This window comes from Pteropus medius, unplaced genomic scaffold, assembly GCF_902729225.1.
Source record: "Pteropus medius unplaced genomic scaffold, Ma_sr-lr_union100, whole genome shotgun sequence".
NCBI classification, from domain to species: domain Eukaryota; kingdom Metazoa; phylum Chordata; class Mammalia; order Chiroptera; family Pteropodidae; genus Pteropus; species Pteropus medius.
This window is the reverse complement of record NW_024349125.1, coordinates 1649873-1677429: the sequence shown is the minus strand read 5'-3', so window position 1 is coordinate 1677429 and position 27557 is coordinate 1649873. Positions and strand designations below refer to the sequence as shown.

Here is a 27557-nt window from a genome sequence, read left to right as displayed (position 1 = left end):
AATAATATTTTCCAATAAAAAGAACCAGGATTCCTTGAGGAAATGACTGATTCTAGGGCTGGGGCAGGGAATATATAAGATAAGCCTGTAGAATCCCGTAATGCCACAAAGTAGGGAAGTACTAAAAGCAACAAAACCCCCTGAATGATGTGGATATGTCAAAGGGATGCAGGTGCCAACTGAGAGTTCCCAGTGGCCAAATCTGGAACAATTTGAGCAACAAACAAATAAAACAGTATTAGGTTATAGCCCAAAGTATAAAATAAATAATAATGAGCCTATACTGATATAAACAAATGATTGAATAAATAATTGGGGGTCAGAAGAGGCAAATCTGTGTAGAATTCCAAATACTGTGTGTAAAGATCCTCCCTCCCCCCATTAAAGAAGTGGATCATAACACCTTACCCGTTTAGTGTGGGCTGTGTATGGTGACTTCCTTCTCAAGGGCGCTGTATGGACAGGGTGCAAGAGTAACTTTACAGTAGAGAAATGACAGACACTACTACCACCTCAGCCCCTGATGTTGACTGATGTCCAGGTCAACATCAGTAGTGATAAGTCATTTTGATAGCATATCCCTTGATGTGATGAGAATGGCACTTTATGTCTGTTCTTTCTCCTCTAAACCTGTAACTCTTGTCTAAGTGTGAGAAAAAAAAACATCACACAATCCCAAATTGAAAGACATTCTGTAAAACACCTGATCAGTACTCCTCAAAATTGTCAGGTTCATCAAAAACAAGGAAAGGTTGTGGAACTGTCACAAAAAGACGAGGCCAAAAAGACATAAAGTCTAAACCTAATGTGGTCCTAGATGAGATGGGATGGAAAAGAGACATTAGTACAAAACTAAGGAAATATGAATAAACTGTAGACTTTAATAATAATGTATTAATATTGGTTCATTGTATTATTAGTATGGTACATTTTGACAAATATACTAATGTAAAGTGTTAACAGTTGGAGAATCTAGATGTGGGGTACATACTATCCTCACAAATTCTCCAAAAATCTAAAAGTATTCTAAAGTAAGACATTTAATGAAATAAAAAGATTAAAATTTTTATGTAAAATATAGTAAGGTATATAGATTGGTTTCTAGGAATTTCCCAAGCCATGAACATGAAGTAAAAAAATAAAAAATAGATAAAAGGTAGTAAAGGCCATTTGAAAAAAAGTAAATAAACATGAGAATGAATGGGACAATTCTTTTCAACGATTACTAAAGAGTTCTAGTTCTATCAAACATTAAACCATGTTCCAAAGGTACATTAATGAGAACAGTTTGTAACTGGAAAAGAACTAGCACTGGAAATGTGGCAGAATAGAACTCAAATAGATTCAAATACATTTAGGATTTTTTTTTATATGACAGAGGTGGCATTTCAGATTAGTGAGGAAAAGACAGATTGATCAATAAAAGTTATTGAAACAACTGATAAGTAATTTGGAAACGTAGGGGCATACCATATCTCTTTACAAAAATTCGTATCAAACATTGAATGTAAAAAAAAAAAAAATCAAACCACAGCAATAACGAATATGAATAAATTTATTTAAAATGAGGGAAACTTTCTACAGTCAGATAATGAAACCCAGAAACCATAAAGAGAATGATAAATATGTTTACATTAAATTTTAAACTTCTTTATTGAAAGAAATGCAATAAACAAGACCAAAAGAAATAAAACAAATTGCAACATATGACAAATAAGGGGCTTCATAATTCCTTAATTTACGAAATGTTCTAACAAATATATTTTTAAATCTCTTTCACCAAAATGGAAATATAATATAACCCAAAAGGAAAGTGGGCAAACAAACCCGGCATTCTCATATTTTGTGGATGTGTTTATGGAGGAGAGAAATTGGTATAATTTCTTTGAGGACAATTTGGAAATATTAACCAAAGTTTCTAAAGCATATTTTTTTTGACTTAGCACTTGCACTACTAGGAATTTCACCAAAGTATAGGTGGGCAAGTGGGCAAGAATATTCACTTCGGCATTGTGGTGAAAACAAAACTCTGAAAGCCACCTAAATGACCATTAGTGGAGCTAGGATAAAGGCACTCTGCCACACCATTCCTTGGACGTTTCTGCAGCCTTTAAAAGAAATGAGGTAGAACGACATGTGGGACAAGCTTCGACATACAATATCAGCTAAACAACATGCAATGTCCATAATGCATTTGTCCTATATATCAGAAAATATTTTCTGGAAAGATTCATAAGCTTTTAACAGCAGTTACTGTGGAGCAGAAAGACTTGACATGGAAGACTGATGAGAAGAGAATTTTCCTTTTCGTGCAGTAATTTTTTACACTGAGAATTTTTTACTATGTACATTACCTTATTAATTATTAAAATTACAAAAACAAAAATATAGGAACAAAATAGACAACCTTTTCAATAAGCATTAAAAAACCTTAAAACTTTCATTGGTTATGTCCCAAATTACTGTTTCTCTAACTAGAATTAACACATTGAGTTAAAGTACATTTAACCAAAAGCAGAGACTTAGGGTTTAATCTGTTGCATTTCCCTCCCCCAGCAAATACATAGATTAAATTGAACTTTTTGAAATACTGAAAATAGTTCATGATTTCCATGGACTTAGAAGACTTGAAGGAGTCAGAAGAAGCCAGGTTAGGAACCACCATGACAGTATGAAGAGCATGGAGTGTCCGCACAATTGCCACCTCTAACTACTGGCTGCCACCAACGCACTTGCTATGGAACGTTAGCAAATCCCTTACCCTTTCTGAGCTTTAGTTTTTCACTCTGAAAAATAAAACTATAGGGCAAAAGGTGGTGGCAAAAGACTTTGAGCTATCAAATTATGTGATTTATGAATATTCTAATCTGTAAATTTTAAATGCCACAGATTGTGATAATCACAGTAGCCAAGTACTATAAACATTATTCTTCAAATTGTACTTTCAAGGACCAAAACAATATTAGCCCTTTATGGAAGTGAGTGCAGAGCTGCTTTTTATCACCAATTCTGAACTTTCCAGGTCTTTCTGTGCTTCCCTGTGCTTCCCTCCCTCTTAGGAGAATCTCTTGCGTTATTTCTTAGTGCTCCTGCCCCACGTTGCATTAGGAAAGTGTTTTATAGTACTTGGATGGAAGATACTATGGGAAATAAACTGTCATCTCTGGAATAGTAGTCAATATGAATAATTCTTTGAAACATTTTCCTGTATCTTAGTGAACTTTCTGTATCTTAGTCAACTTTCAGGTTTCCATCTAAATGAGGAAAGTGGGGAGTGTAGATAATCTAAATGTCATATATATTTAGTTTTACAGTGTGTTTTCTACTTAGCTTTGAGTTCTGGTTATATCTGAAAATCTGAGAACTGACTTTAAATGAAATCACGAAGCTTCCCAGTGAGGACACATCTTACTCACAGTTAAGTGGGACACTTTCCAGGGCCCATTTCTTAGACCTTGCACAAATTTTTCCCTACAATAACCCCATGCTTGGATTAGCCAACTTTCTCGTGTATCTGGGCAAAACTGACCTTTCCAGTGTTCTTTCGTGTCAGAAGGCCATTACCATGTGGGTTTCTATTTCTAATTCATGCAAGATTGAGTAAATAGTATGAAACATCACTTTAGTAAGTGGTTAGGTGGGAGACATACCCTAACAATTAAGTAGAATGTGATCCCCACTATCAATAAACAAGAAATTAAAATTTCATAATCTTTCCTGACTTATATAGAGTTGACATATTTATGACATCTCAAATTGAAAAAGAATTGATTGCTTCCTCCTCTGTGTCCCCTTACCCTTCAATACATTGTTTCATTGTAGCAATTTTAGTAACCTAGCTTAACCTAGTATAGTATAGTATCGAATAATGAATGTTTTATTTTTTTACTTTTTTAAATTTTTTTAATTGAGACATTGTGTTCATATAACATATAACATTATGTTAATTTCAGATGTACAACATGATGATTCAATATATGTATATATTGTAAAATGATCACAATTAGTAGTTAACATCTATCACTTCACATAGTTACAAATTATTTTCTTGTGATAAGAACTTTTAAGATCTACTCTCATAGCAACTTTCAAATATAAAATACAATATTATTAACTGTGGTCACTATTGCTGTACATTATATCCCTAAGACTACTTATATTATAACTGGAAGTTTATATCTTTTGACTGCCTTTACCTATTTTGCCCATCTCCTCCACCCCCATCTCTGGCAACCACCAGTCTGTTCTCTGTATCCTTGATTTTTTTTATTCTATTTATAAGTGATATCATGCAGTGTTTGTCTTTCTCTAACTTATTTTACTTAGCATAATGCTCTCAATATCCATCTATGTTGTTGCAAATAGTAGGATTTCCTTTTTTATGGCTGAATAATATTCCATTGTATGTGTGCACCACATTTACTTTGTCTATTCATCTGTCAATGACATTTAGGTTGTTTCTATGTCTTGGATATCGTAAATAATGATGCAGTGAACATCGGGGTACAAATATATTTTTGAGTTATTATTTTTATTTCCTTCAGATAAATACCCAGAAGTAGAATTACTGGCTAATATGGTAGTTCTATATTTAATTTTTTAGGACTCTTCAAACTGTTTTCCATAGTGGTTGCACAAATTTGCATTTTCTCCAACAGTGCGCAAGGGATCCCTTTCTTCAAATCCCAGCCAACACTGGTTATCTTTTTGTCTTCTAACAGAAGCGAGGTGATATCTCATTGTGGTTTTGATTTTCATTTCCCTGATAACTGGTGATGTTGAGCACTTTTCATATACCTGTTGGCCATCACTATGTCCTCTTTGGAAATATGTCTATTCAGATACTGGGCCCATTTTTTAATCAGGTTTTTTTTTTTTTTTAAATGTATTTTCGGTGTAAACCCCTTATCAGATATATGATTTGCAAATATCTTCTCCTATTTGGTAGGTTGCCTTTTCATTTTGTTGATAATTCCTTTGCTGTGCAAAAGCTTTTTCGTTTGATGTAGTCCTACTTGTTTATTTTTGCTTTTGTTGCCTTTGCTTTTGGTGTTAAATCCAAAAAATCATAGCCAAGACTGATGTCAAGGAACTTACTGTAAGCCTGTGTTTTCTTGTAGAAGTTTTATGGTTTCAGGTATTATATTCAAGTCTGTAATCTATTTTGAGTTAATTTTTGTGTGTAGTGTAAGATAGTGGTCCAGCTTCATTCTTTTCCACATGGCTGTCCAGTTTTTCCAATACCATGTACTGAAAGTGTCCTTTCTTAATTGTATATTCTTCGCTCCTTTGTCATAAATTAATCAACCACATATGTCTGGTTTTATTACTGGGCTCTCTGTTCTGTTGCATTGATCTATGTATCTGTTTTATGCCAATACTATACTATTTTGATTTCTGTAGCTTTGTAATATAGTATGAAATCAGAAAGCATGATGTCTCCAGTTTTGTTTTTTTTCTCTCAAGATTGCTTTAGCTATTCAAGGTTTTTTTGTGGTTCCATACAAATTTTAGGATTGTTCTATTTCTGTGAAAAATGCCGTTGGGATTTTGATAGGGATTGCATTGAATCTGTAGATTACTTTGGGTAGTATGGACATTTTAACAATATTCTTTCAGTCTGTGAGCACAGAATATCCTTTCATTTATTTGTATCTAATTCAACTTCTTTCATAAATGTCTTATAGTTTTCAGTGTACAGACAGTTTTCTCAATTGGTTAAATTTATTTCTAGGTATTTTATTCTTTTGGATGCAATCATAAATGGATTGTTTTCTTAATTTCTCTTTCTGATAGTTTGTTATTAGTATATAGAAACATAACTGATTTTTATATGTTGATTTTGTGTACTGCAACTTTACTGAATGTGTTTATTAGTTATAACAGAATTTTGGTGGCATCTTTAGGGTTTTCTATATACAATATCATGTCATCTGTAAAGAGTGACAGTGCCATTTCTTCCTTTTTCAATTTGGATACCTTTCATTTTTTTTCTCTTGCCTAATTGCTTTGGCTAGGACTTCCAGTACTATGTTGAATGAAAGTGGTAAGGGTGCACATCATTGTCTTGTTTCTGAACTTAGAGAAAAAGTTTTCAGCTTTTCACCATTGAGTATGAGCTTGTCATATACGATTTTTATTACCTTGAGGGAATAATGAATATTTTAGTTATTTAATTTTTAATTGAAGAAATAATTTAAAATTGTTTTCTCCCATCTACCTCCCCCTAAATGAATGTTTTAAATGGAGGAACAGACCCTCTCCACCTGGCCCAATGTTCTACATATGGTCCGTGTTCATCTGATAATTGTTAAATGTGGAGTTTATCTCCTGAATATGGGATTAACACTGCTGCTCAGTGTCCCACACACCTTTACTGTCCACAAGAGGACAAAAAAACAAACAAAATACAGCTTCTTCAACCACTTTCACTTTAAATGCATATACTTTTCACTTAGGAAAGTGCTTCTAAACTTTTAATATGCATGTAAATCAACTGGGGATCTTCTTAAATGTAGATTCTCATTTGGCAGTTCTGAGATGGGGCAAGATTCTTCATTTCTAATAAGCTCCCAGGAGATGCCAGTAGTCCTGTTCCCAGACCACACTTTGAGTATCAAGAACTTAGAGTTGACTTGTGTGTGTTGTTAATTGACTGACTGTGTAAGTGGGGAAGAAAGACATGTGTTAGTTTCCCAGTGAATGCGTCATTTAATATTTCTTTCACATGTAGATATAGAAAGGGATGAAAGGTCGAAGAACGGTTAATAGGGTTCAGTGTGGATGATGTTCAGAAGATGAGAAAGGAAAATAATGAAGCTGGCTGGATCTTGCTTTTGTGTGCTTTGCTTCAGCTCACAAATGGATCCAGAGTGGCGGTAGGGTGAGCGGGGTCAGCTAGTAAAACACAGGTTACTATAGGGGTGAAACACAGCAGCTCTTTAATGTCTCCTCCAACAGCACACCCTCATTTAGGACTGGAAGCCTAGGAGTGTATTGTATCCAAAAGAAATGACAAGGCCTGGCATTTAAAATAGGCAGGTAGCAATTGGCCAACTGGGAATTTACCAAAGATATCAGCAGTGTGATTTGTGTGACTTATCTCTACAAAGATGTATTTTTCTCTTTTGCCATAATTCAGGTACATCTTCTGGCCCTCAGTTTCCTAGTATTTTCTTAGATAGAAGTGTGTGTGTGTGTGTCTGTGTGTGTGTGTGTGTGTGCGTGTGCGCGCGCGCGCCTGTGTGTGTGAGCCATTTAAAGAAGAAAATGAGAAACTCATGTTTATCTTTTGCATTTCAAGGAACTTGAAATGGCTTAGCTTGCTTCCTTCTCTTTTAAAGAAGGGCAGCAGGTAGGCAGGCACCCGGCATGGGGGAAATGATAACGAATAGCTCTGAGGATGTACTCAGCAGGTGTCTTCCTCACCCTCTCTTTACAGTAAATGAATTCATTGAAGATACTTGGAAATCCAAACTGGATACACTTTTTAAAATATCACTACAACACTTGTGGTTGCCATTTGATGCCCATTTGATGCCATTTGACCGCACACCATAGCTACTCAATTTCTTCTTCTTTGTCCAAAATGGTGCTCTTTGCTGCTTCTTCAGTTGAGCTCCTCACAGCCCAACTAAATTAATCTCTCTAAAAGTTAAAGAGGTGAAATAAAATGATCTGAGGAGAGTCTGGCCAAGACATTTATATTTCAAAAATGCACATGACAATAGAAATCCTTATAGCTTCTCTGCAAAGTGGTTGTGATGTTCATTTTAGAGATGGGACAATGAGTCTCATAGAGGTAAAGAATGTGTCCTAAACACAGTTATGCACTCAAGCCAGAAACTGAAGTATGTCTGGCTGTGAGTCCTCTAGGGCACTGGGTGTCAGTTGAAGCTGTTTTTTAAAAAATTACAGGGAAACCTTATTCAATGGCTCTCCATCTCACAGGGCAGATAGAGCCCTGCGCCTCAGCATTGCCTACTCTCTTGTTTCTTTCAGGCTTTTTAAAAAAGTCTGTGGAATGTGACAGTTTCAGTTAAATATCTCTCTCTCTTTTTTTTTTTTATCATTATCAACAGTAAAAATTAGGAAAATCTCCTCAGTGGATATTTTATATCTTAAGAATTTTTTTTTGCTATAATTGCTCATATTGGACTAAGTGAGTTCTAAGGTCTTCTCTAAGACTTCAATTTTATTTTCAAGTTTCTTTTCTTATCCACCTTAAATGCATCTATCTGGTTATACTGCCACTTTTTATTAAAAATAGGTATCTTCATAGAATTTCTAGTAGTTTGGAAGTTGCATGTACTAGAATCATAGCATGCATTTCAGCTGCACTATTAGCATTCTAGCTAAGGGGAGTTTATTGTTCCAGTTTTAGTCATCATAATGCAGTCCTGTTTAATATTGCATGATCTGTGGGCTGCCATAAACTTGGTACAAATTGGAGTGCTGATATAACATGAAATGAAGCGCCTTGTCTGAATGTTGCTTTTGTTTTGCATTTAACAAATTAGTATGTTGACATTTGTCACTGATGGATTTCATTATTTGCTGAAAGGGTTTTAGGGGGTTTGACAGCATGAATGGTTTGTCCTACAGACTTTTGAGAATTGATAAAAGCATCTTTGTTCTTTGTACAAAAGCACAACAGATATCTTATTGATGGACATACAAAAAGGGATGGCTTGTGTAGCTGCAACATAAAATAAACCAAGACAATAATTTTTGAGTTGCTACTTATGCTTTTATGTGATTTCTTCCTCTCATCCTTTTTTTCCTGTTTAAAGAATGCATTTCATTTATCTCAATAACAAGCTCAAGAGCAATCAGTGATCTTTTAGTAAATTTAAAATCTTTGTCTCTTTATACTCCACTTACATATTGTTTAAGAAAGGTATTTTGAAAACATTATAAAAGGAATTATTGTGTAGGGATTGCATTAAATAACAGTACTGAATATCCAGATAACAGAGGAGATGGAGGAGTCAGCCTGTGGATCAAGAAACTAAGAGTCGCCTATAGACAAAAAGAAAAGATAAAAATTTGATATGAAATCCTAGTTTAATCAAAACAGTAAAAATACATGTTCTTCTGCAATTTCTTTTCTGTAGTTATATTTAGAGGGACAGCCTTGTCATTCAAATGTACCTTCTCTATACATATCATTGAGTCCTTATTGGAAAGCTGCTTGCTTCACACCTTTGCCCCAACCTGGGACAATGTACTCTAGGACACACACACACACACACACACACACACACACACACACACACACACAACTTCCAGTAAAAGCTATAATAGAAAGCTACAAATAATGAAATCTATCGGTGATCAGATAATAACACCCATCACTAACAACTGCCAACACTCAGACTAAGGCAGTCAGACACTGTGCAGAACCATCCATCACTCCTGTCATTTCTTCGGGGAGGGGAAAGTAGGGCCTTGGGGGGAGGGGCTGTAGAGTCTGGGAATGAGCAGAATGTAAAGCAGGGAGGTGCAGATCCAAACATGACCCAAAGTTTCTACTGTGAAAACACAAGAACCAAGAGAGAGTGTGAAGTGAATGACTTAATACAGAAGTAAACATTTTGTTTATCGATTGTCTCCCCCTGCTAGACTGTGATCTCCATGAGGACCCCAGTCCCTGTCCCTTTTGTTTGTTAATATATTCTAAGCATTGAGCACAGGGCCTGGCACTTAGCAGGCTCTCACTATAAATATTTGCTGAGTGAATGAACAAATGGCTCAGCATCAGTATCCACCTTTGATGTCCTGTTTGTCCAACCCAATCTTGAACCAAGAACTTATGATCCCTACATGAAATCGCTTACTGTACCACAGAACCAAAGCTGGTCCCACTGTGTGCATGTTCAGAGTGATGGAAATAGAGCTGGGCTTCAGTTCCAGCTCTGCCACTCCTGAGCTTTCTGTTCCAGGTCAGTCTTTTCCTCTCTCTAAGCCTCCATTTTCTCACCTGAAAAGAAAAAATCCAAAACTCTTACAAAGCTGTTCCAGTTCAATTAAAAAGAGAAAGAAAAAATGAATGTGAAGAGCCTTTAAAATATAAAATATAAAAATTATAAAATACAAGGGTGATAATTTTATAAGTTATAAAATTAAGAGTATTACTTTATTAACTGAAGGAGTTTTAGGGGAGGAAGTCACCAATGGGAAAGTTAATTTACTAAGGAAAATACGAAGTTTTGTGAGTGACATAATAGTATTTTTAAATCAGGCTTAACTGGGTTCCTGAAGACACAGGGAAGAGCCGAACGTGCAGCTGTATATGGACACGTGGACAGCCCTGCTTTGTGACTCCTTAGTTGTCCCTTAGCCTCAGGGTCCTTTCTGCAGAGGAGAAAACTGAAAAGCTGAAAGACCCAGTAGTTGACCCCAGTCTCCTTACGTTGTGGCTCCCAGAGTTCCAGGGTGCAGGGTTCACTGCCAAGTGTGCTCAGTCCCACACATCTGGCTGTTTTCTGTGGGCAAAGGTATAAGAGGGAAAAGCCTGCCTAGTTGTGTGCCACTTACACACACACACACACACACACACACACACACACACACACACACACACACACACACCCCACCTCTCCAGATCACCTTCCCAAGGAAGATCTGTGGTCTGAGAGTGTCAGTGGGACAGGACAGTTCTCCCCTCAGCCATCCCGAATCTCCATTGAAACAACCCCTCTGCAAACTGGAATGCAAGGTGCTTTCTCCTCTGAGCCCAGAGGAGACAAAGGTACAGGCAGTTGGCTTTGTGACAGCAGTATGGCTGTCCTGGAAATCCAGGGGCGAGGCTCATCCCCCAACCTGCAAGTTTCCTTATTTGCTATTTGAAAGTGGAGTTTACACTGAATAACCACCAAGCGTCTTTCCAGCTCTAAGACTCATGAACTGCAGGTTTCGTCCTTTCCAACTTATGGAAATTATTTTCCCCACTTTTCCTGAGAGGGGAAGTGTAAGACCCCAGGCTGTCTCCTACAACTGCCAAAGCGGCTGTTTTTTATTGGAAAGTCAGCTTCCTTCTCAGGTTGCTTAACATAGCAGAAGCTTCTTGAGAACAGAGAAGCCCAATGTTTCCCTCTAGCTTTTTGACGTCATTTGCCTGTGGGTGGGTTCCCATCCACCCCGCCTCTCCAACCACACCAAATTTTATTGCACAGATTTAAAAAACACACATCAGTGTGGCAGGCCACCTAAAGAAGCACTTTAGCTCAGGAGCCCTGCAACAAAGCTGTGGCCGAGAGAAGTAGTTTCGGTCCAGCTCTGACTGTGCCAAGATCCTGTCTGGAGGAGTAAATTAGCCCTCATTCCCCTCCCAGCCCCCCGACAATAAAAGCGGAATGCTCACTTTATACTCTCTCATGGGGGATTTGAAGAATCAATTCTAAACATGGACTTGAAAGCACTTAGCAATCTAAGAAAGCGTAAGAGGGAGGAACTAACATTTGTGGCATGTTTATTGTGTGCCAGGTACTAGGGTGGGCACTTGATTTTCATTCACTATTTAACTCAGCTGTATAATCATCATACACAAAACTGTCAAACAGTTGGATTTTAAGCTACTGAGGACTTAAGCTTATCAAGAAGACAGTGGACAAGTAGAGAGACAGAAGGGGAAACCAGACCGACTATAAGCTCCCTGAAAGCTAAATGTCCTTGATATACTTCACACCGCCACGCAAAGTTTAAAAATCTAATTATGTCTATTTGCAGTACACAAATATGAGGCATTGAAAATACATTCTTGAACGCAAGCGTTTTACCTTTTTGGTGCTTTCCAATGTCAGAAAGTTCAGCCGAGTGATTGTAAATCTAACCACTGATAAATTACAGAGATATTAATCTTATTCCACTATTTTCCTTTCGTAGTTAAAAATAATTTTGCCAACCCTCCTAGTACATGTTTAGGTGATTAGTATTAAAATGTGTAATAGGTGATCCGTTCAGGAGAACTGAATTTGGTCGCCAAAATAAGCAATGTTGCTCATGACATTATGGAATAAAAACATACACTGGGCTTGGTCTCGCCTGCTTTGAGGCTTCTATCTCCTGGTAACGTGAGCGGTGTTCACAGTGAGGGGGATTTGTGGAAATCACACCACACGAAAACTGTGACTCAGGTCTGTTCTCAGAAGAACTGAGGTAATGGCTATTAATATTTTATTTCATACATTATAGCATTTGCAAAAGCAAACACTGTAGTTAAGGTTACCTGCACCGACACTCCAGCATAGCCCAGTTTTTCTTTGTGCCAGGCTTGCTTTCTACAGATGTGTTCAACCTAAAGGTGAATTTTCAGAGCCTTAAAAAAAGAAAAAAAAAAAGAAGAAACGAGAGAAAATTCGTAAACAATTAGGTAAACCGCTACAGTTACACAACTGTGAAACATATAATACTTTTTATACTTAGAAAATAGTAAGAAATGTTTTCTTTTTCTTGTTAGTTGTTATTTTCCCCCCACGTGAAACTGGTAAATAACAATAACAAACCAATGTGATTGAAACTCTCAAGGGTGGCCCTTTGTGAGAGTCTTACCAGAGTGAACATCTTAGTAATCAGCAGCTGTACAGTGCTGTAACGTCCATCTCAGAAGTATTTTGTGAATGTGGCTACAGAGGATGGCATATGCTGATTTCTGCCCTCAGTTGCCACTCTATCTTTGAGCGAGGGGGTTCCTCTGGTACTGCTGTGACTGGGATTTTGTAACACAGTATTGAATACAATGTCCTGCAGACTTAGGTCTGACGTGAACCAACCTCACAGAGACAGCTCCCACCATGTGGCACAGGAACATTGGCTTTCTGGGTCTTTGTTTTCCTATATGTAGAATAGAGAGGGGTGGACGGCTAAGATCTCTTTTGGATCAAGTGTCCAGAGATTCCAGAACCAGTCTCACACCTTCCCCAACTTCAGTGCTAGGGCATCTCTCCACCCCAAGGCATCTCGCCTGTTACAGATGCAGCAGAACTGCTGTGAGCCAGATTCTATGCAGGCCTTGGCATCGCATGGCCCTCCCGCAGAGTTGCTCATCTTCCCCCTATCATGGACTAATTTTCTTCTCCTTGACAATGCTTCCTACACTCTCATGTTTCCTCCTCACCTCCAGTCCTCCATCAAAATGAACCCGTTCTCTTTCTCAGGTTGGCAGCTGGCTAATGAATGTGGCATGCATGTTCGCCTTGTGCAGAGCAGCTATGAAACAGCATGCTGCCTCCTGCAGGGCCCTGGGACTGTGTAATGCCTGAACCCGCTGGGGGTTGATTCCATTGTGGAAGGGTCAGGTATCTGCAACAGGTGGTTGGCTGAAGTCACCCCACTGAGATTCCAGCTTCTCTGCACTGATGTCCCAGCCTGGTTCTCTCAGGCATAGAGGTGCAGACATGAGTCTTGGGTGGCCTTGCAGCACACAGCACATCAGCTACAGATCCACGCTATATCCCTCAAGGCTTGGGGCTGATTGCTCCTCCAGTCTTTCTGCTTCAGCCACTGAAGCAGACTTGCGGAAGCAGACTTGCTGCCGACTTGCAGATCTGCTTCTAACCCAAGCACATGGCTTCCCATTGAGCTGGCAAAGCACAGAGGGGGCACTGACCTACGGTCCGGCCCTTCCTGAGGACAGCTCAGTGTCATTTACCCAAGACCTGTCCTCTGCACTTTTCCACAGTGGGATACAATGGCATTTCTGATTATCCTCTGCTTGAGAAGTATGGGAATTCCCCTAGGTCCTGTGGTAGCTCCTGACATTTTTGCAGAGAAGGGTCTTGGATCAGGGAGGAACAGTCTATCAGGATGAGCCATATGAAGATGCCCACTTTAGGGGGTTGAAAATAGTCAAATATCAACAATTTTATATGGTCATCCTAAAAGCTGAAAAGATGGAGGATGGTCAGGGCCTTGGCCTGATGTTATCTTTGCATAATAAGCATCCCGGGTTTTGCCTTGATTATTATGTTACAGAACATTTATAAACTACATCAAAGAATATTACCATAGTATTCTCATTACTGCTATTATTACGATTACTACTAGTAGTTGTGCCATTATGGCTACTACTACTTGAGATCACTTTAGAAACAATTAACAGAGACAAAAGGAACTCCGAACCATCCCCTGGGAGCCACCACTGCCCTGGGCTTCCATCTCTAGAACTAGTTATTTAAAATGAGCTCTCCCCTACTTCCATTCTTGTCCTGTTTTGTCCAATGTGGTTAGTTTCAGAGGTAAGGGATGTTGAATGATCAATGGCCTTAGACGATGTAGCTGCCTTGGTTTCATTTCCAAAATGTCATGGCAATGAAAAAGCCATTTGCTAATAAAAAGGGTGGGATTCATTGCCGAGTGGCTATCATAGTCATGCTGTCGCTGCCTCACCCAGATTTCTCAGAGCAGCTGTTGGCTCAGTGTCGTAGCCGAATGATGTCATTTCAGTCATAACGTAATTTTCCAGCTGCCCAGGATGGAAAAGGGGTTTATTATTATGGCATGTTTTCCACTGTGTCTGAAAGAAAATGAAACAGACATGGATATATGACAGTATCAGTTCTGTTTTTACAGGTGTGTCTGAAGGATACAAGGTACCTTTCATTTGCAATAGAAATGTGACTCTATGGCAAAAGCAAATGAAAACAAAACTTTTCTTTAAGAGATTTAAAATATATATATATATATGTAATTAACGTTGGGAACTGGCCTTGAGTATATTTAACTTGAAAGACAGTGGGGCACGCTGCCCAGTCTCTGGTCTCATTTCTATTCCAATGGATGGGGCTCTGGCTTAATCTTTGCCTTGATTTCTCCAAGGAGAAAATAGAGACCTCCCAAAATATTTGTTTACGTGTTTGTTTTCAACTTCTCATGGAAGCAAAACATGTGCAGGAAAGTACATGCTTGTCTTAAGTGCACAGCTCATCAAATGTTCACAAACTGTATGCATCTCTGTAACCAGCACCCTGATCAAGAACAGAACACAATCAATACCCCAGAAGACGCCGTTGCCCGCTTCCAGTTACCTCCCACCTGGCGCACACAAGGACCTGACTTCTAACAGCATAGATTTTCACCCAGTGAGACCCGTGTCAGACTTCTGACCCGCAAAACTGTAAAATGATAAACTAGTGTTGTTTTAAGCTACTAAGTTTGTGGTAATTTGTTACAGCTGCAATCGAAAACTGCTAACAGTGATGCAGCTGCAAAGTGAGAGAGCCAGGAGTCAAACCCAGGGCTCCGTTCCCAAAGCCTGAGTTCTTAAAAACCACCATAATGTATAGTCCTGCTTTTAGCTTTAATAGGTTTTTGGTCTTCCATGAAGAGTGAGAAGGTAAAATGAAAGTCCAGAGGCCAGCCACCATCAGTTTAAGTTGGGAAATAGGTAGACTGTGTCCTCGACGTATCTTTACTTGCTCATCCCACAGTCCCCATGTTCAGTATGCCTCCTGTCTAGAAAAGCAATGTGTGATAGGTTGCTAACACTTCAGTGAATTATCTTAGTGTATTATCCCTTCCCAAAGTATTTGAATTCTAAAAGATGACCCGAGCAATGACTCTACTATTTATGAAAAAGAACACTGCGCTAGAGTGCTGTGGCCAGCCCTGTGGGTTGATGAGCCCAACACCCATAAGCAGATCCCTTCTTCCTGCCCTCTTGCACCAGAGAATCAGAAAAAGCCGCGGGTCCTTTTTGCCATGCTAAGGGAGTATTAGCCGGGAGTAACCCATGAGCGGAAATCTGCTGTGGGCTTTCTAGGAAGAGTTGTGCTTTCCTGATGAGAAGGATAGTAGTTGCTGGCACAGCACCCCTTTTATTTTGTGTTGAACATGAAGGTGATGCCTGAAACTGTCGTGGCCAACTCATGACCATGAGGTCGCAAGCATGAGGGCAAGAGTACACATAGTAAGGGTGGCACAGTTGGAAGATAGAAGGACCTAGAGCTCTGACTACATTGCTGAGTCCCTGAACCAAGCCCAGCAACTGCCCTCCTCCAGGGGCCTTGTTACAAGAAAGAGAAAACTCCTCCCTGTGTGTGCCATCGTTAGCTGTCTTTTCTGTTCCCTGGAGCTGAATACATTCCAAATGGGTCCAAGTACCTTCCAAGTCACAAGACAGCAACCACCCAGGAATGGGGACGTGGGCAACAATTATTTAGGAGAGGACTTCTGTGACCCTCCCCCACATTTTCGTGGTGAACACATCCAAGAATGACAGATCAGGGAACCATCCCAGAGAAATAGGATATAACTATAGATATCCAGTAAACCTGATGCATTCCGCTTGGAGAGAAGAAATGCAGGGCTCGTAATTTTAAATGAAAGGTTAGTTAAAACCAGGAAACTCTGGAGAGCAAAAGCTTTTATTTGTTTATTTTTGTTTCTGGTGAGTTTATTACCTTTCAAAGGAAAGTGCTGTTAAGTTGAATACCTCTGAGAATGACCATCTGTACCCTACTTTCTAGGACCACCCTGGAAAATGTGAAGCATCTTGTCCCTTTATCTCCACAATCATGTGGAATTGGTCTATTCATGGAATCACAATTTGAGATTAAGAAATATAGCTTTTGTTCCTAAAAGGTCTGTTATTTATGAACCCCCAATAGCCAGGTGATCACTTATCCTTAATGGCACTTATTGATGCAGACCAGTACTTTAAGAAATTCAGAGAGACCTTCACTTTGTAAGTGACTACTAAGATCTCTGACTGGATAAAGATAACTGGAGCAGGCTAATCCTTTTAACAAAGGTGGCGATATATATTGTTGCAGTTGAATGCTCCTTTACAGCCCAGGGAGAATAATCAACGATTCATTCATTTAATTCATGAATTTTCCTTCTGTTTACACTTTAAACAGACTTGCCAGTTGTTTGCTTAGCTAACAAGCTCTGCCTTCATTATAAGCCATTAGTGGCTAGTAATAATTGAAACTGTGTTTGGATTTCAGAAATACAATAAACCTAATTAATTCTACTCTTAATAATATGGGATTTGCAGTGACTGACTTAAACTAGGCCAAAATTTGTGTCTTTGCCCTCTCCAAGAAACAAGAGGAGTTTACTAAACCATTTTATAGCCATAAACAAGGCTGATAGTAGAATTGTTCATAAGGAAAACTAAACAAGAGGTTAAATCCAGGTGCCGATAAGGAATCAGGCAGCAAAAATAAATGACTGCAAGGGCAGAGCATCCTCTAAGAAACACTTGGTCTTCTCTGCCTACTTGTAATAGAGACTCGGATGGAAGAAATTTTTAACTTTTCTCTTAATCCTCCTATAGAGAAGGGGGAAAAGAAGCACACACGTGATTATAAATGACAAGTGGATTCAGCCAGCGGTGGGGAGACAAGAAGGAATGGTGGAGAGGTGGGGAGCTGAGCCCCCTCTAAAAGGCCAGCTGCTATTCAGCTGCAGTTGCTACATGGGGTTGTTGGCTTAGTATGGCCAAATTTTTCAGATTTTTGGTATAATTTGAAAATCTGGATTTCTAGGTAAAATCTTCCCCTTTGTAGACTTTGGCAATGGATTTTTCTTTTTTTCTTTTTCTTTCTTTCTTTCTTTCTTTCTTTCTTTCTTTCTTTCTTTCTTTCTTTCTTTCTTTCTTTCTTTCTTTTTTTTTAAGTTAATGCTGTGTAGCCACCACAGTGCAAATGGGTGGCTTTCTGAGTGTGGTCCCTAGACCAGCAACTTCAGCCTCTTCTGAGAACTTAATAGTAATGCAGATTCTTAGGGGCCACTCTGGCCTAAGAATTAGACTCTCTGGAGGTGGGGGCCCAGTGATCTGTTTTAACAAGAGCCCCAGGTAGGTTTGCCAGGTTTAGCAAATATTGCATTGGACATACACTAAAAAAGTATTCGTTGTTTCTCAGAAATTCAGATTGAGTTGGGTGTCTAAAGATTCCCAGAGTGCCAGAGTAGAACATGGATGCTTGCTCTCAGTGGCGGAAGCGACTGATGTCCCCTCACCAATTAAATTCCAAGTACTCTGGGAAATCTCCACATTTTCTTTAGACAGGGAACATGGGAAGACTTGATTTGTGGATCCAAAGATCCACACCCTCTTATTCCAGAGAAAACCCATAACCACACAGTTCTTTCTGAGGGTGGTGCAAGCTGCCCGAGCATGTCCCTCAATGAAGCAGCTTTCTAAGCTTCCTCATGACCACAAATGACAGCTTGTACGCACAGGGAAAACCAACTGGATGAGCTATTATGGTTCTCAGTTGCACCATTTTATTACTGTTCTGGGAGTGAAGCAAAATGGATTATTTTATTAAATAAAGATTTTCCCTGTATCACAGTGGAGGCTAATTTTATTAGCTCTTTTTATGGGAACAACAACACCCTCGTTGGGGAAGACATGAATAGGGGTTGAAGGAATGGAGAAAATCATATTTTGTCATCCATGCACTCCAAAGGAGGCTGCCAGCACGTTTTAATTGGTAATTACTTACCAGAAGAGTTCTCCAGATCCTGCAGAAAATGTACAGTAATTTAGAGATGATTCAAAAGACATGTTCAACTACAATTAATATAGTTTGAGTTTGAGCGTGGGTGTGTCCCTGGTGTCCAAAACACCAGAGTGTTCAGTAACTTCAAAAATATTATGTCTTTGTTTTCTTCTATGAGAATCCAGAGACTCCATAGTTTGAACACATACCTTAAGATTCAGAAGGAAAGATGTCCATAGCATGTTAGAAAACCCAATCAGATGCTTTTTTTGCCCCTGATTCTTTAGCTTTAAAACCTGAGACATCCACTTGCAGCTTTATTTAGCTTTTTAGATGAGCATAACCAGTAGATACTAACCCCTACCACCTTCCTCAGGAAGGGTAGCCAGAGTTAGGTGTGGCCAAATCCTAATAATTTAGTGCTAGCCCTGCCTCTACCTAGTGTGCGAGTCTGAGGGCTAGACAGTATTGTCTATGGACAAATTTCCTGGTGGCGCAGAAGTAAAGTGCCCACTGCTCTGCTTATATCCGTTGCTAAGCACTCTGCCAAAGGTGGTCTCAGTTTTCTAGAGTCAAAGGTGATCTCTGTGTTTTGTTGTTGCTGTGTGATTTTTTTTTTCCATTAGCAATAGGCCGAGGCCAACTCTAAACAAATCATGAAGCTGACAGGAATGTTTTGGTGTCCCCAGCACCCCTTTTCCCTCCTTGTGCCTCACTAGGAGACACCCCGTGCTCCCCACTGTCATCTATGCTCTGCCTTTGAGCCTTTCCCTGTCATCCATGAGCACCCACGCGGAAGCCTGTAGGATGCAAGCACCGGTCCTTACACTTTAATGTGCAGTGAAACTATAAGCTTTTTCTAAGGTCACTGCTTCAACCAGAGGTTATAAACTTGCAGCCCTGTCCACAAGTTTGTTTGCTTCAGCATAGTCGTTTTTTTTTTTAATTGTCTCCTTCCCTTCCATAGTTACCGATTTCCCTATATTGTTATCACTTCCCTAATCTCTTTATCTATCTGCTTCCTTCATCTTGTTATCCACTTCCTATCTTGTCTTATTCCTTCCTTTTATCAGGCTTTCCTGGGTTCACCTGTTTAACACCTCTCATTATCTGCTTCCACCATCTCCTTGTCTACTTCCCCCATCAACTTGTCTACTTCCCCCATCAATTTGTCTGCTTTCCTCATCTTCTTGTCTGCTTCCCTCAGCTTATCTGCTTCTCTCATCTCATTATCCAATTCCCCTTCTTGTTATCTGCTTTCCTCATTTTGTTTTCTTCTTGGCTCCTATAGCCCTCTGAGTTTGTGACCTGCTTTAAACCATTTCTTCTTGAAAAGAATGGAAGAGGATTTTCAGGGCAGTGAAACTACTCTGTATGATACTATAATGGTGGATACATGTCATTATGTATTGATCTGAGATCATAGAATACACAACACCGAGAGCGAACCCTCATGTAAACTATGTACTCCAGGTGATGATGCATTAGTGTGGGTACATCGGTTTTAACACATGTACCACTCTGGCAAGTGATGTTGATAGTGGGAGAGCCTGTGCATGTGTGGGGCGTGGAATATATAGGATATCTCTCTACCTTCTGTTCAGTTTTGCTGTGAATCTAAAATTGCTCTAAAAAATAAAGCCTATTTAGAAAAAAAAAAAAAAAGGACTATCAGGCTTTAGCAAAAGTGGGTGGGAAGTAAAGGCCAGGGAGAGGCAATAGGCAGTAGACAGTCTGGTGTGTTTCCTTTCCTGGGTTCCTGGAATCATATACTAGGCACAGACCTAAGCACTCTTGTCACCTGCTTGTCTAGGCTTCTCCTTGCAGTGGCTTAGGACAGAGTTAGAAAGAACCAGGTGTTGTGTTTGGGAATTTAGCTACTTTGGGAGCATCAGCAGTGGAATAGAGATGCTACTACCCTTTTCTTGCTCCCTCCCCCTCCCTTTCCTATCTGAGTTCTTACCAGAAGAGACTGAAGTTTGCTGTTCAAAGGCCTGGTAACCTCAAGACAGCTCTGGTTATGATGTAGATTTAAGGAACAGAGGTCTCAGGGTATGGCTGGTGGCTTCCCTTGGGTGGACTCTGAAGATGTGGCTCCTAGGAGAACAATGATCATTGCGCCACTGGGCTTGAGCTGGCATAGAGTGATGAGAACCTGGAAGTCAAAGGTCTAAACCCAGTGACCCTGGGCAGAGTGGGTCAGAATAAGCTTCAGGGTCAAGACTGTTTGAGTTAAAATACTGGCTCCATTGCTTGCCAGCTGTATGATCTTGATTTACCTCTCTTTGACTCATTTTTATCATCTGTAAAATTGCAATAATAAAAATCTATCCCCTGAGGTCATGGGGTAGATTAAACGAGTTTAAGTATGTAAAATACAGTGCATAGCAAAGAGACTTTAAGAAAATATGGGTCTCTGGATTGTTGCTCTGGGGCTTCCCTCTATTACTCTCTGCTGTAGTCACATTTAGCAATTGGACCCAAAATTCATTGACATAAATAAGTAGATATTTTACCGCCTATTTTCTATTCAGAATTTTTAATGGAAAACTTATACTGACTAACATTATCTTTTTCTCTTAAACTGAGATCCTTGTGTTGATCAAATGTAGTATGTTTTTCTCAAGTTTTTAGAACTGGTTTCACCTCAGGCTACTAAAAGTCCCATATCTCCCAAAATAGCATTCCCTCATCTCCTAAGCCTGCGTTTCAAGACTATACTGTGTGGCTACAGCGGGATGCCAGATGGGGGCCAAAGAAGGTGACTAGTGCCTACAGAGCAGTCTCAGGGCCAGAGGGCAGCAGGGATCCTGCCAGGTCATCCGGGCCACCTTTTTGCCTTTGGGACAACAGATGCATCCCCTATATTAGACTATATCCAGGAGAGAAGGGCTAAGAGATTTCATTGCAGAGATGAAGAGGCAGGCGCTGAGCATTTGATTTGCAGTCCTGGCATATATCATGTCACACCTTGTGAAGGAAAGAGAAACGTGTTCTTAACCTAAGGGAGGGGTAGAGACATTTGTCCTCTCTTTCAGATTGCCCCAGGCTACTGTGAGTTTGCTTTTCTGTTGTCCAAATTAAATTAAATTAGCAACTAATTAAGTCATGCAAGTAAAAGTTGCTTTCATGTGCTTCTGAGACCCTCTAAACTATCCAGTTTGATTTTGGAGGGAAAGGAGCCTCAGTTTCCTTCTTTCTTGGTTCTTCCTTCCCCTCTATAATGGGAAATTGGGCTCTGTGTGTCACTGAAACCGAAAAACTCTGAACCCACAAGAAGTTCAGGCTTGATGAATATAAATGTGTTTCCTGGAAGCAGGCACCTCCCGGGGATCTGTATAAAAAGTGAATCTGCTTCCCCTGAGGGGAATTGGGATCTGCTCCAGTCTAGGAGGCGTGGCCTGAGGCTCTTCTTGTCTGTAACCAAAAGCAATTTCCTGTCCTTTTGGTCCCACCATAGCCTGCTCTGACCAGCTGAGGTAGCAGTGCGGAGCTGGAGCCGGTAAGTACTGAGCAGCAAGATGGCTTACGCTGGTCACATCTCCCTGGACAAAGCAAAAATAAATCACACACCATCCCCTGCCTAAGATCTGATGAAATTCTCCATTTCCGCTCCAAATTGAATTCCTCCCAAAGGATTGGACCGGCTCCTGAGAGTAATGAAGGCACTCCTTCCTCCTCTGCTAGAAGCATGTTTCAAATTAACAGGCACAGGCTTCTAATCTGGGTGGGGAGGTAGCTTTTAGGGGCAGTCTCGAGAAACTGTTTTCAGACCAGAAATGATATTTTTAATCTCAGAGAGGCAGGGCGGCAATACCATGTGGCCTTTGTGGGGAGGCAGCCCTGCTGGTGGTCTCTTGGGAAAGAATGGGAACACGTGTCCTGCTGTCACTCTTCGCCCACAGTCTCCCTGCTCTGCCCCTCTGTTGTTCTCCTCTGTCACGTGTAGTGAAAGATAACTTATTATGGAGAATACGAGCAAGAGGGCTTGTGCGTTTTGAGAGTTGAAAGTATTACTTCCCTGCCCATCTCTTACTTGGAAAAAATGATGAACTGATTTAAAAAAAGAAAAAATACATTTTTAGGATGAAGATATCGTTGAAGTAATTATCTTCCATCCCATGTAATGATGATGAATCGACAATTTGGCATTTGTAGAGGCAGTTGACACAGGCCTTTTCAGGGGGAGGAAAAGAAAAAAGAAAACCGTTTTCAAATGGGCCCTGTCAGAGTGAAGACTGATGACCTGCTGGCTGATTAGGATCATGAATAAGAGTCTGAGAAAGGAGGAATGTGTGAGGAGCCCAGGGGTGAAACTTATAAATCACGGTTAAGGTAGGAGTAGAAAATTCTAAACATTCATTCTGTTTTGAAGGTGGACATAAAGTAGAATATCTGTTGGTAAAGGAATATTTAATATTACTCCTTGAAGTGAATTTAAGAACATTATATTTTTCTCCACTAACTTGAGAAAAAGCAGTTTAAAAATTCTACTTAACACGAGAATTTCTGATTTTGAGGGTCAAAAGAAAAAGAGGAAATTCTCCTTGAAAGAAAATTCTATTAGTTCTTTTATGTCAGAATTTTGTTAACAACCCTTGGAAAAGGTTATCAAAACCTCACTCCATGTTTTAATTTAGTTTTAAGAAAGAAGCCATTTCCTTCATAAGGATATATGACCCCAGAATACCCCACAGATAAAACCCAACCTTAGAAAACAAACTTCACTGTAGGAGGATTTGGGGTCTGGTTCCCAACTGGAAAATTGCTTTTCAGAGAGAAGTTTTCCACTGATAATAGGGTGGGTCATTTTTACCCAGTGAACCGCCCTTCCTTCCTATCTAGGAGGATGTTTAAGCTTTTTCAGAGGACAATGGGAAATACATTTATCCCTGGCCAGGAAGAAAGGATTGAGGATGGGAAGTGGGAATGTAGGTGGGATTCCAGGGATGTCAGGGCCTGTCCGGAACTCAGGCAAGATGCGCCAGGGCCTGGGTGGTGTCTCCCCAGTACAGGCAGCTTGAGAAGGAGGTCTGCTGGAGAGGACAAACTGCCAGAGGAGAAAAATTAAAGGGCAGAGAAACACAATGCCACCCCCCACACATCTGCTTTTCTACATTCCTTCAGGCCCTCTCAGACTTTGATATTTGCATAAATGGGCCTTGAATTGGCTTCCCCACTGGGACAAAACAGCTAGTGGGTCACTGAGGACAGGGCAGGCTTTTTCTTCATGAACAGTCATCAGCTTGTGTATGTAACCTTCCTGGGTGGAGCAGAGGGGTCAGTCTTAGAAAGTCTCTGTAACTACGGTGGGTGCACCGTCTGAGTCTCTGGCCCACAGACCCTTCTGATGCAGGCTTGTCTTTGAGCCTGTTTATAAGGCCTGATGTTACTTGTGTTTTGTTTTAGCCAAAAGGATGAAGTGCTGCCAACAGTATGTCTGGAATGTTATTTACTTGGTACATTTCTGTGGCTTTTCTTTGTAGCACTACGCATGCCAGAGCAAGGGGTCATTTACTTAAAAATGCCAGGTTGCACGTCTGTCTTCTCCACGGACTTTCTCAGTAAGCTCCCATGACTCTCAGTTCCCTCCCTCCTTCCCTCCCTCCCTCCCTCCCCTCCTCCCTCCTCCCTCCTCCTCCTTCCTTCCTTCCTTCCTTCCTTCTTCCTTCCTTCCTTCCTTCCTTCCTTCCTTCCTTTTTTCCTTTTTAACCCCTGAATTAGTGCTCTAAACTACTGTTGGTACCTGCTGCATTTCATTCTGTGTCCTATATGCCCCCAATGCACTTTTAATATCTGGAGTTTCTGGTGGACTCTGCCAAGAGCCTGGCAGACGCTTTTTCATTTGCGTGTCTGCCCTGTTATTATTTCACATAAAAGCTGTCTATTTTGGCACACGACTCCTGTGATTTCAGTTGGGCTCTCTGAGCTGAATGGGTGATGTTGTGCAAGGGAAATACAGGTGGGGTTTTCTCTACTGGTGGCCATGGGGGTGGAGGACAAATCTGCAAGCAGTCCTGGCCTGCGCAGAGCTGACATGATGGCTAACAAATGGCTTTTGAAGGAAGAAACCAGTGTGTACAGTTCTTAATTTGGAAGGTTTCACAACTGTTTCTGTTCAATTGATAGAGGAGAGATTTTTTTTTTTTTTTAAAGAGCAAATTCTACATTAATAAGACTGTAAACAAGTCCTGGATAATGAGAAAAGCCGAAAGAGGAAGCATAGGCAGTACATTGTTTGCCTCTTCTCTCTTCCGCCTCCTTCCCTCCCTCCCATTTCATCTGTGCAGTTCTAATCATTTTAAAACAAAGTATGGAAAATAAGATTAGATAAATCTCCCAAGCTGGTGCCAGCCCTGGGGCTATTTGCATACCTGGGTGGGTTAAATCCTTTCTCTCTCTCTCTCTCTCTCTCTCTCTTCCCCCCCTCCCTCTCCCCTGCCTCCTCCTCCCTTTTCTCTTTCTCTCTCTCTCTCTCTCTCTCTCTCCTCTTCTGTATAGTTTTCTTATGCCCTCTGAATGTGTAAGGATCTACAGAAAGAAAATGATGGTATTGAAAATATTTGCCTTACAGAAACTCAACTTTTATCAGAGTCTCTTGGAAAGTCACCCATCCATGGCACCTGTTTGTTAACTCTGGAACCAGCCCCAGTCTGAAGTGGAAAATTTTTGGTTCCATTCTTCTCGGCTTTTCCTGTCCTTCTGCATGACTTCTCAATTTGTTCGTAAGCCGCTTGGATTTTTGGCTGAAGGGTCTTCTTTGATCATCTCCTGACAGCATGGGCTTCACATTCTCACACCTGCTCTTCTTTTACAGTCCAGATTTCCAAGTAAATGCTTCCATTGCCTTGTAATTTCTTCAGTGTAAAACTGGGGTACAGGTTACTTATTACAGGTAATAGCTGTTTGATGACGGAGACAACTGCTTGGCAGAAACGGCAACCTGAACTGCTGCCAGAAATGTAAACTGCCACTTTATGTATTTCTAAAAGCATCTAAGCTTCCAGCCTATCGGTCATGATCTAGCATGCACATGATAATAACAGGCTCGCCGGGCTGAGAACGCCTCCCCATGGGGCAGCCACAGAGGACAGGCTCTAACAAGACTCCCGTGTGTTTTCTCTCCCATTATCCACAGCCCACACATCATCTTCCTCTCTCAGAGCACCTTGACTGGAAGGAGCCATCTCTGCGGGACCCGTCTCTGCCATGAAATTGCTCATTCCTGGTTTGGCCTCGCCATCGGGGCCCGTGACTGGACGGAAGAGTGGCTGAGTGAAGGGTTTGCCACTCACTTGGAAGATGTGTTCTGGGCCAAAGCACAGCAGGTGGGTTTAAAGTGACCCTAAGCATTTCACTCCCTGGAGTCAAATACTATTCCTAGTCATTCGTTCATTCAACAGCTGTGTACTGAGTGCTTATGCATGAAGCATTGTCCTTTTTCACTGGGGAGGGAGAAAAGTCCCTGCACCCTGTGGGGTTCACAATCTAGAATAGGACAGAGAATCGACAAAGGCACACATCTGTAGCACATCAGGTGATGATGAGTACTGCGAAGAAAAATGAAGCCAGGTAAAGAATGGTGAGGGAAGTGCTGTTTTAGAAGGCCTCTCTGATAAGGGCACATTTGAGCAAAGACTTGCAGAAAAGGTCATGCTGAGGCTACTCAAGTATTCCTTTGTAGTTATGGTTGTGGCGACATCGACTGTGTTTTATTTTGGTTTTTTTAAACAATGGGATTTAGTAAGTCAGGAGTCAGAATCTCAAATGCGTGCTGGCAAGTAATGAAGAATAAAGCACTTGGTATTAGAGATTAAGGAATGGTGAGGACTATGGCAAACTGGCAGCTGCTACTTAGTTCTGACCAATTGTTGTCATGTTGAAGGGAGGGCTCGAGATAGCCTAGACTCTTAGTTTTTTAAAGAAAGTTATAAATCTGGATTTTTATGTGAAATTTACTAATTTAAAAAATACTGTGCAAACCACACATACCCAGAGGCCAGACCTGGTCAACAGACTCCCAGTACAACCTCTACTTTAAAGAACTGACCCCAAACTCTAATGAGGATATAGCAGCTAAACTGCTTCCTGCTTATTTTCCAGTTGCTAATATTTGGTCACTTGTTTTCTCTACTACCCCCACCCCTTACACACTCAACTATTTAACATTTTTCTGAAGTTCCCAAGTTTGTGCATACCTTTGTGATTTTGTTCAAGTTCCTTCCACCTGTTGAAGTCCTATTTAATTTTCACCAACCAGCTCAAGGTCACCTCTGAATAGCCCAGACTGATCATTCCACTCACAATTCAATACTGCTCTTCTAGAAACTGAACTCCCACAGTTTTTGGTACTTAACCTCTTTTTTCTCTCACTTTTTTCTTCTTTCTTCTCTCCTCACCACTACTAGACTCTGACCTCTTTCAAAGCAGAGCTGTATCTTACTCAGCTTCCCACTCCCATAGAGCTAGCAGTGTGTCCCCTGCCACATGGAGTCCCATGAAGGGAGGCCACATGGAGGACTTGTGGAAAGCAGCTGTGTTCAGAGTCTGTCCAGGCTTGGAATCCCAGCTCTGCTGTTCACCAGCCTCCCTGAGCCTCAGTTTCCTCATTTGTAAAATGGGTGTGAGAATACTTACCCTTGCAGGGTGAATACGATAATGTGTAAATGAGCTTAGCACAGTGCCTGACACACAGTAGGCATTCAGCAAAGGTAAATAGGTTTCCTATAAATGTGCTGCTATCACCATCCCTTTTTGGGGGTACTTCCATCCTGAGACAATCAGATTTGTGCTGTTCTTGGAAATTGTGAATGTATTTCAGGCATTCGATGATGATTTATCTCCTATATCCCCAGAGAGTGCTCCTCCTTTACCCTCCCCTCTGCCTGAGCTTCCAGGGCATCACTCCTGAGGCTCTTTGCATGGGTCCTGCCTCTAACTGCCCTGAATATGTCTGTCTCTACCAACAGAGGAACAAAGCTGGCCTTGTTGCCTCTGACAGCTGAAAACCTTCCGTATGTCCATTTTGTGCTAGATCTGTAGGGATAGAAGGGTGAATAAGAAAGACAGCCCTGCTCTGAAAGAGGTCATAGTTTAATCGCAGAT

General features: G+C 40.5%; 1 protein-coding gene across 25 annotated transcripts in view; it reads left to right on the top strand.

Moving 5' to 3' along the window:
- Positions 1 to 27557, top strand: part of AOPEP (aminopeptidase O (putative)) — a 333589-nt gene that overhangs the window by 165299 nt on the left and 140733 nt on the right. For all 25 annotated transcript variants that reach the window (XR_005656715.1, XR_005656716.1, XR_005656717.1 and 22 more), the window contains one exon: positions 25591 to 25780. Coding sequence is in view for 11 of the 25 variants with exons in the window: in XM_039880464.1 (XP_039736398.1) it covers positions 25591 to 25780 (190 nt within the window). In the remaining 14 variants the exon portion in view is untranslated. The remainder of the gene's footprint in view (positions 1 to 25590; positions 25781 to 27557) is intronic.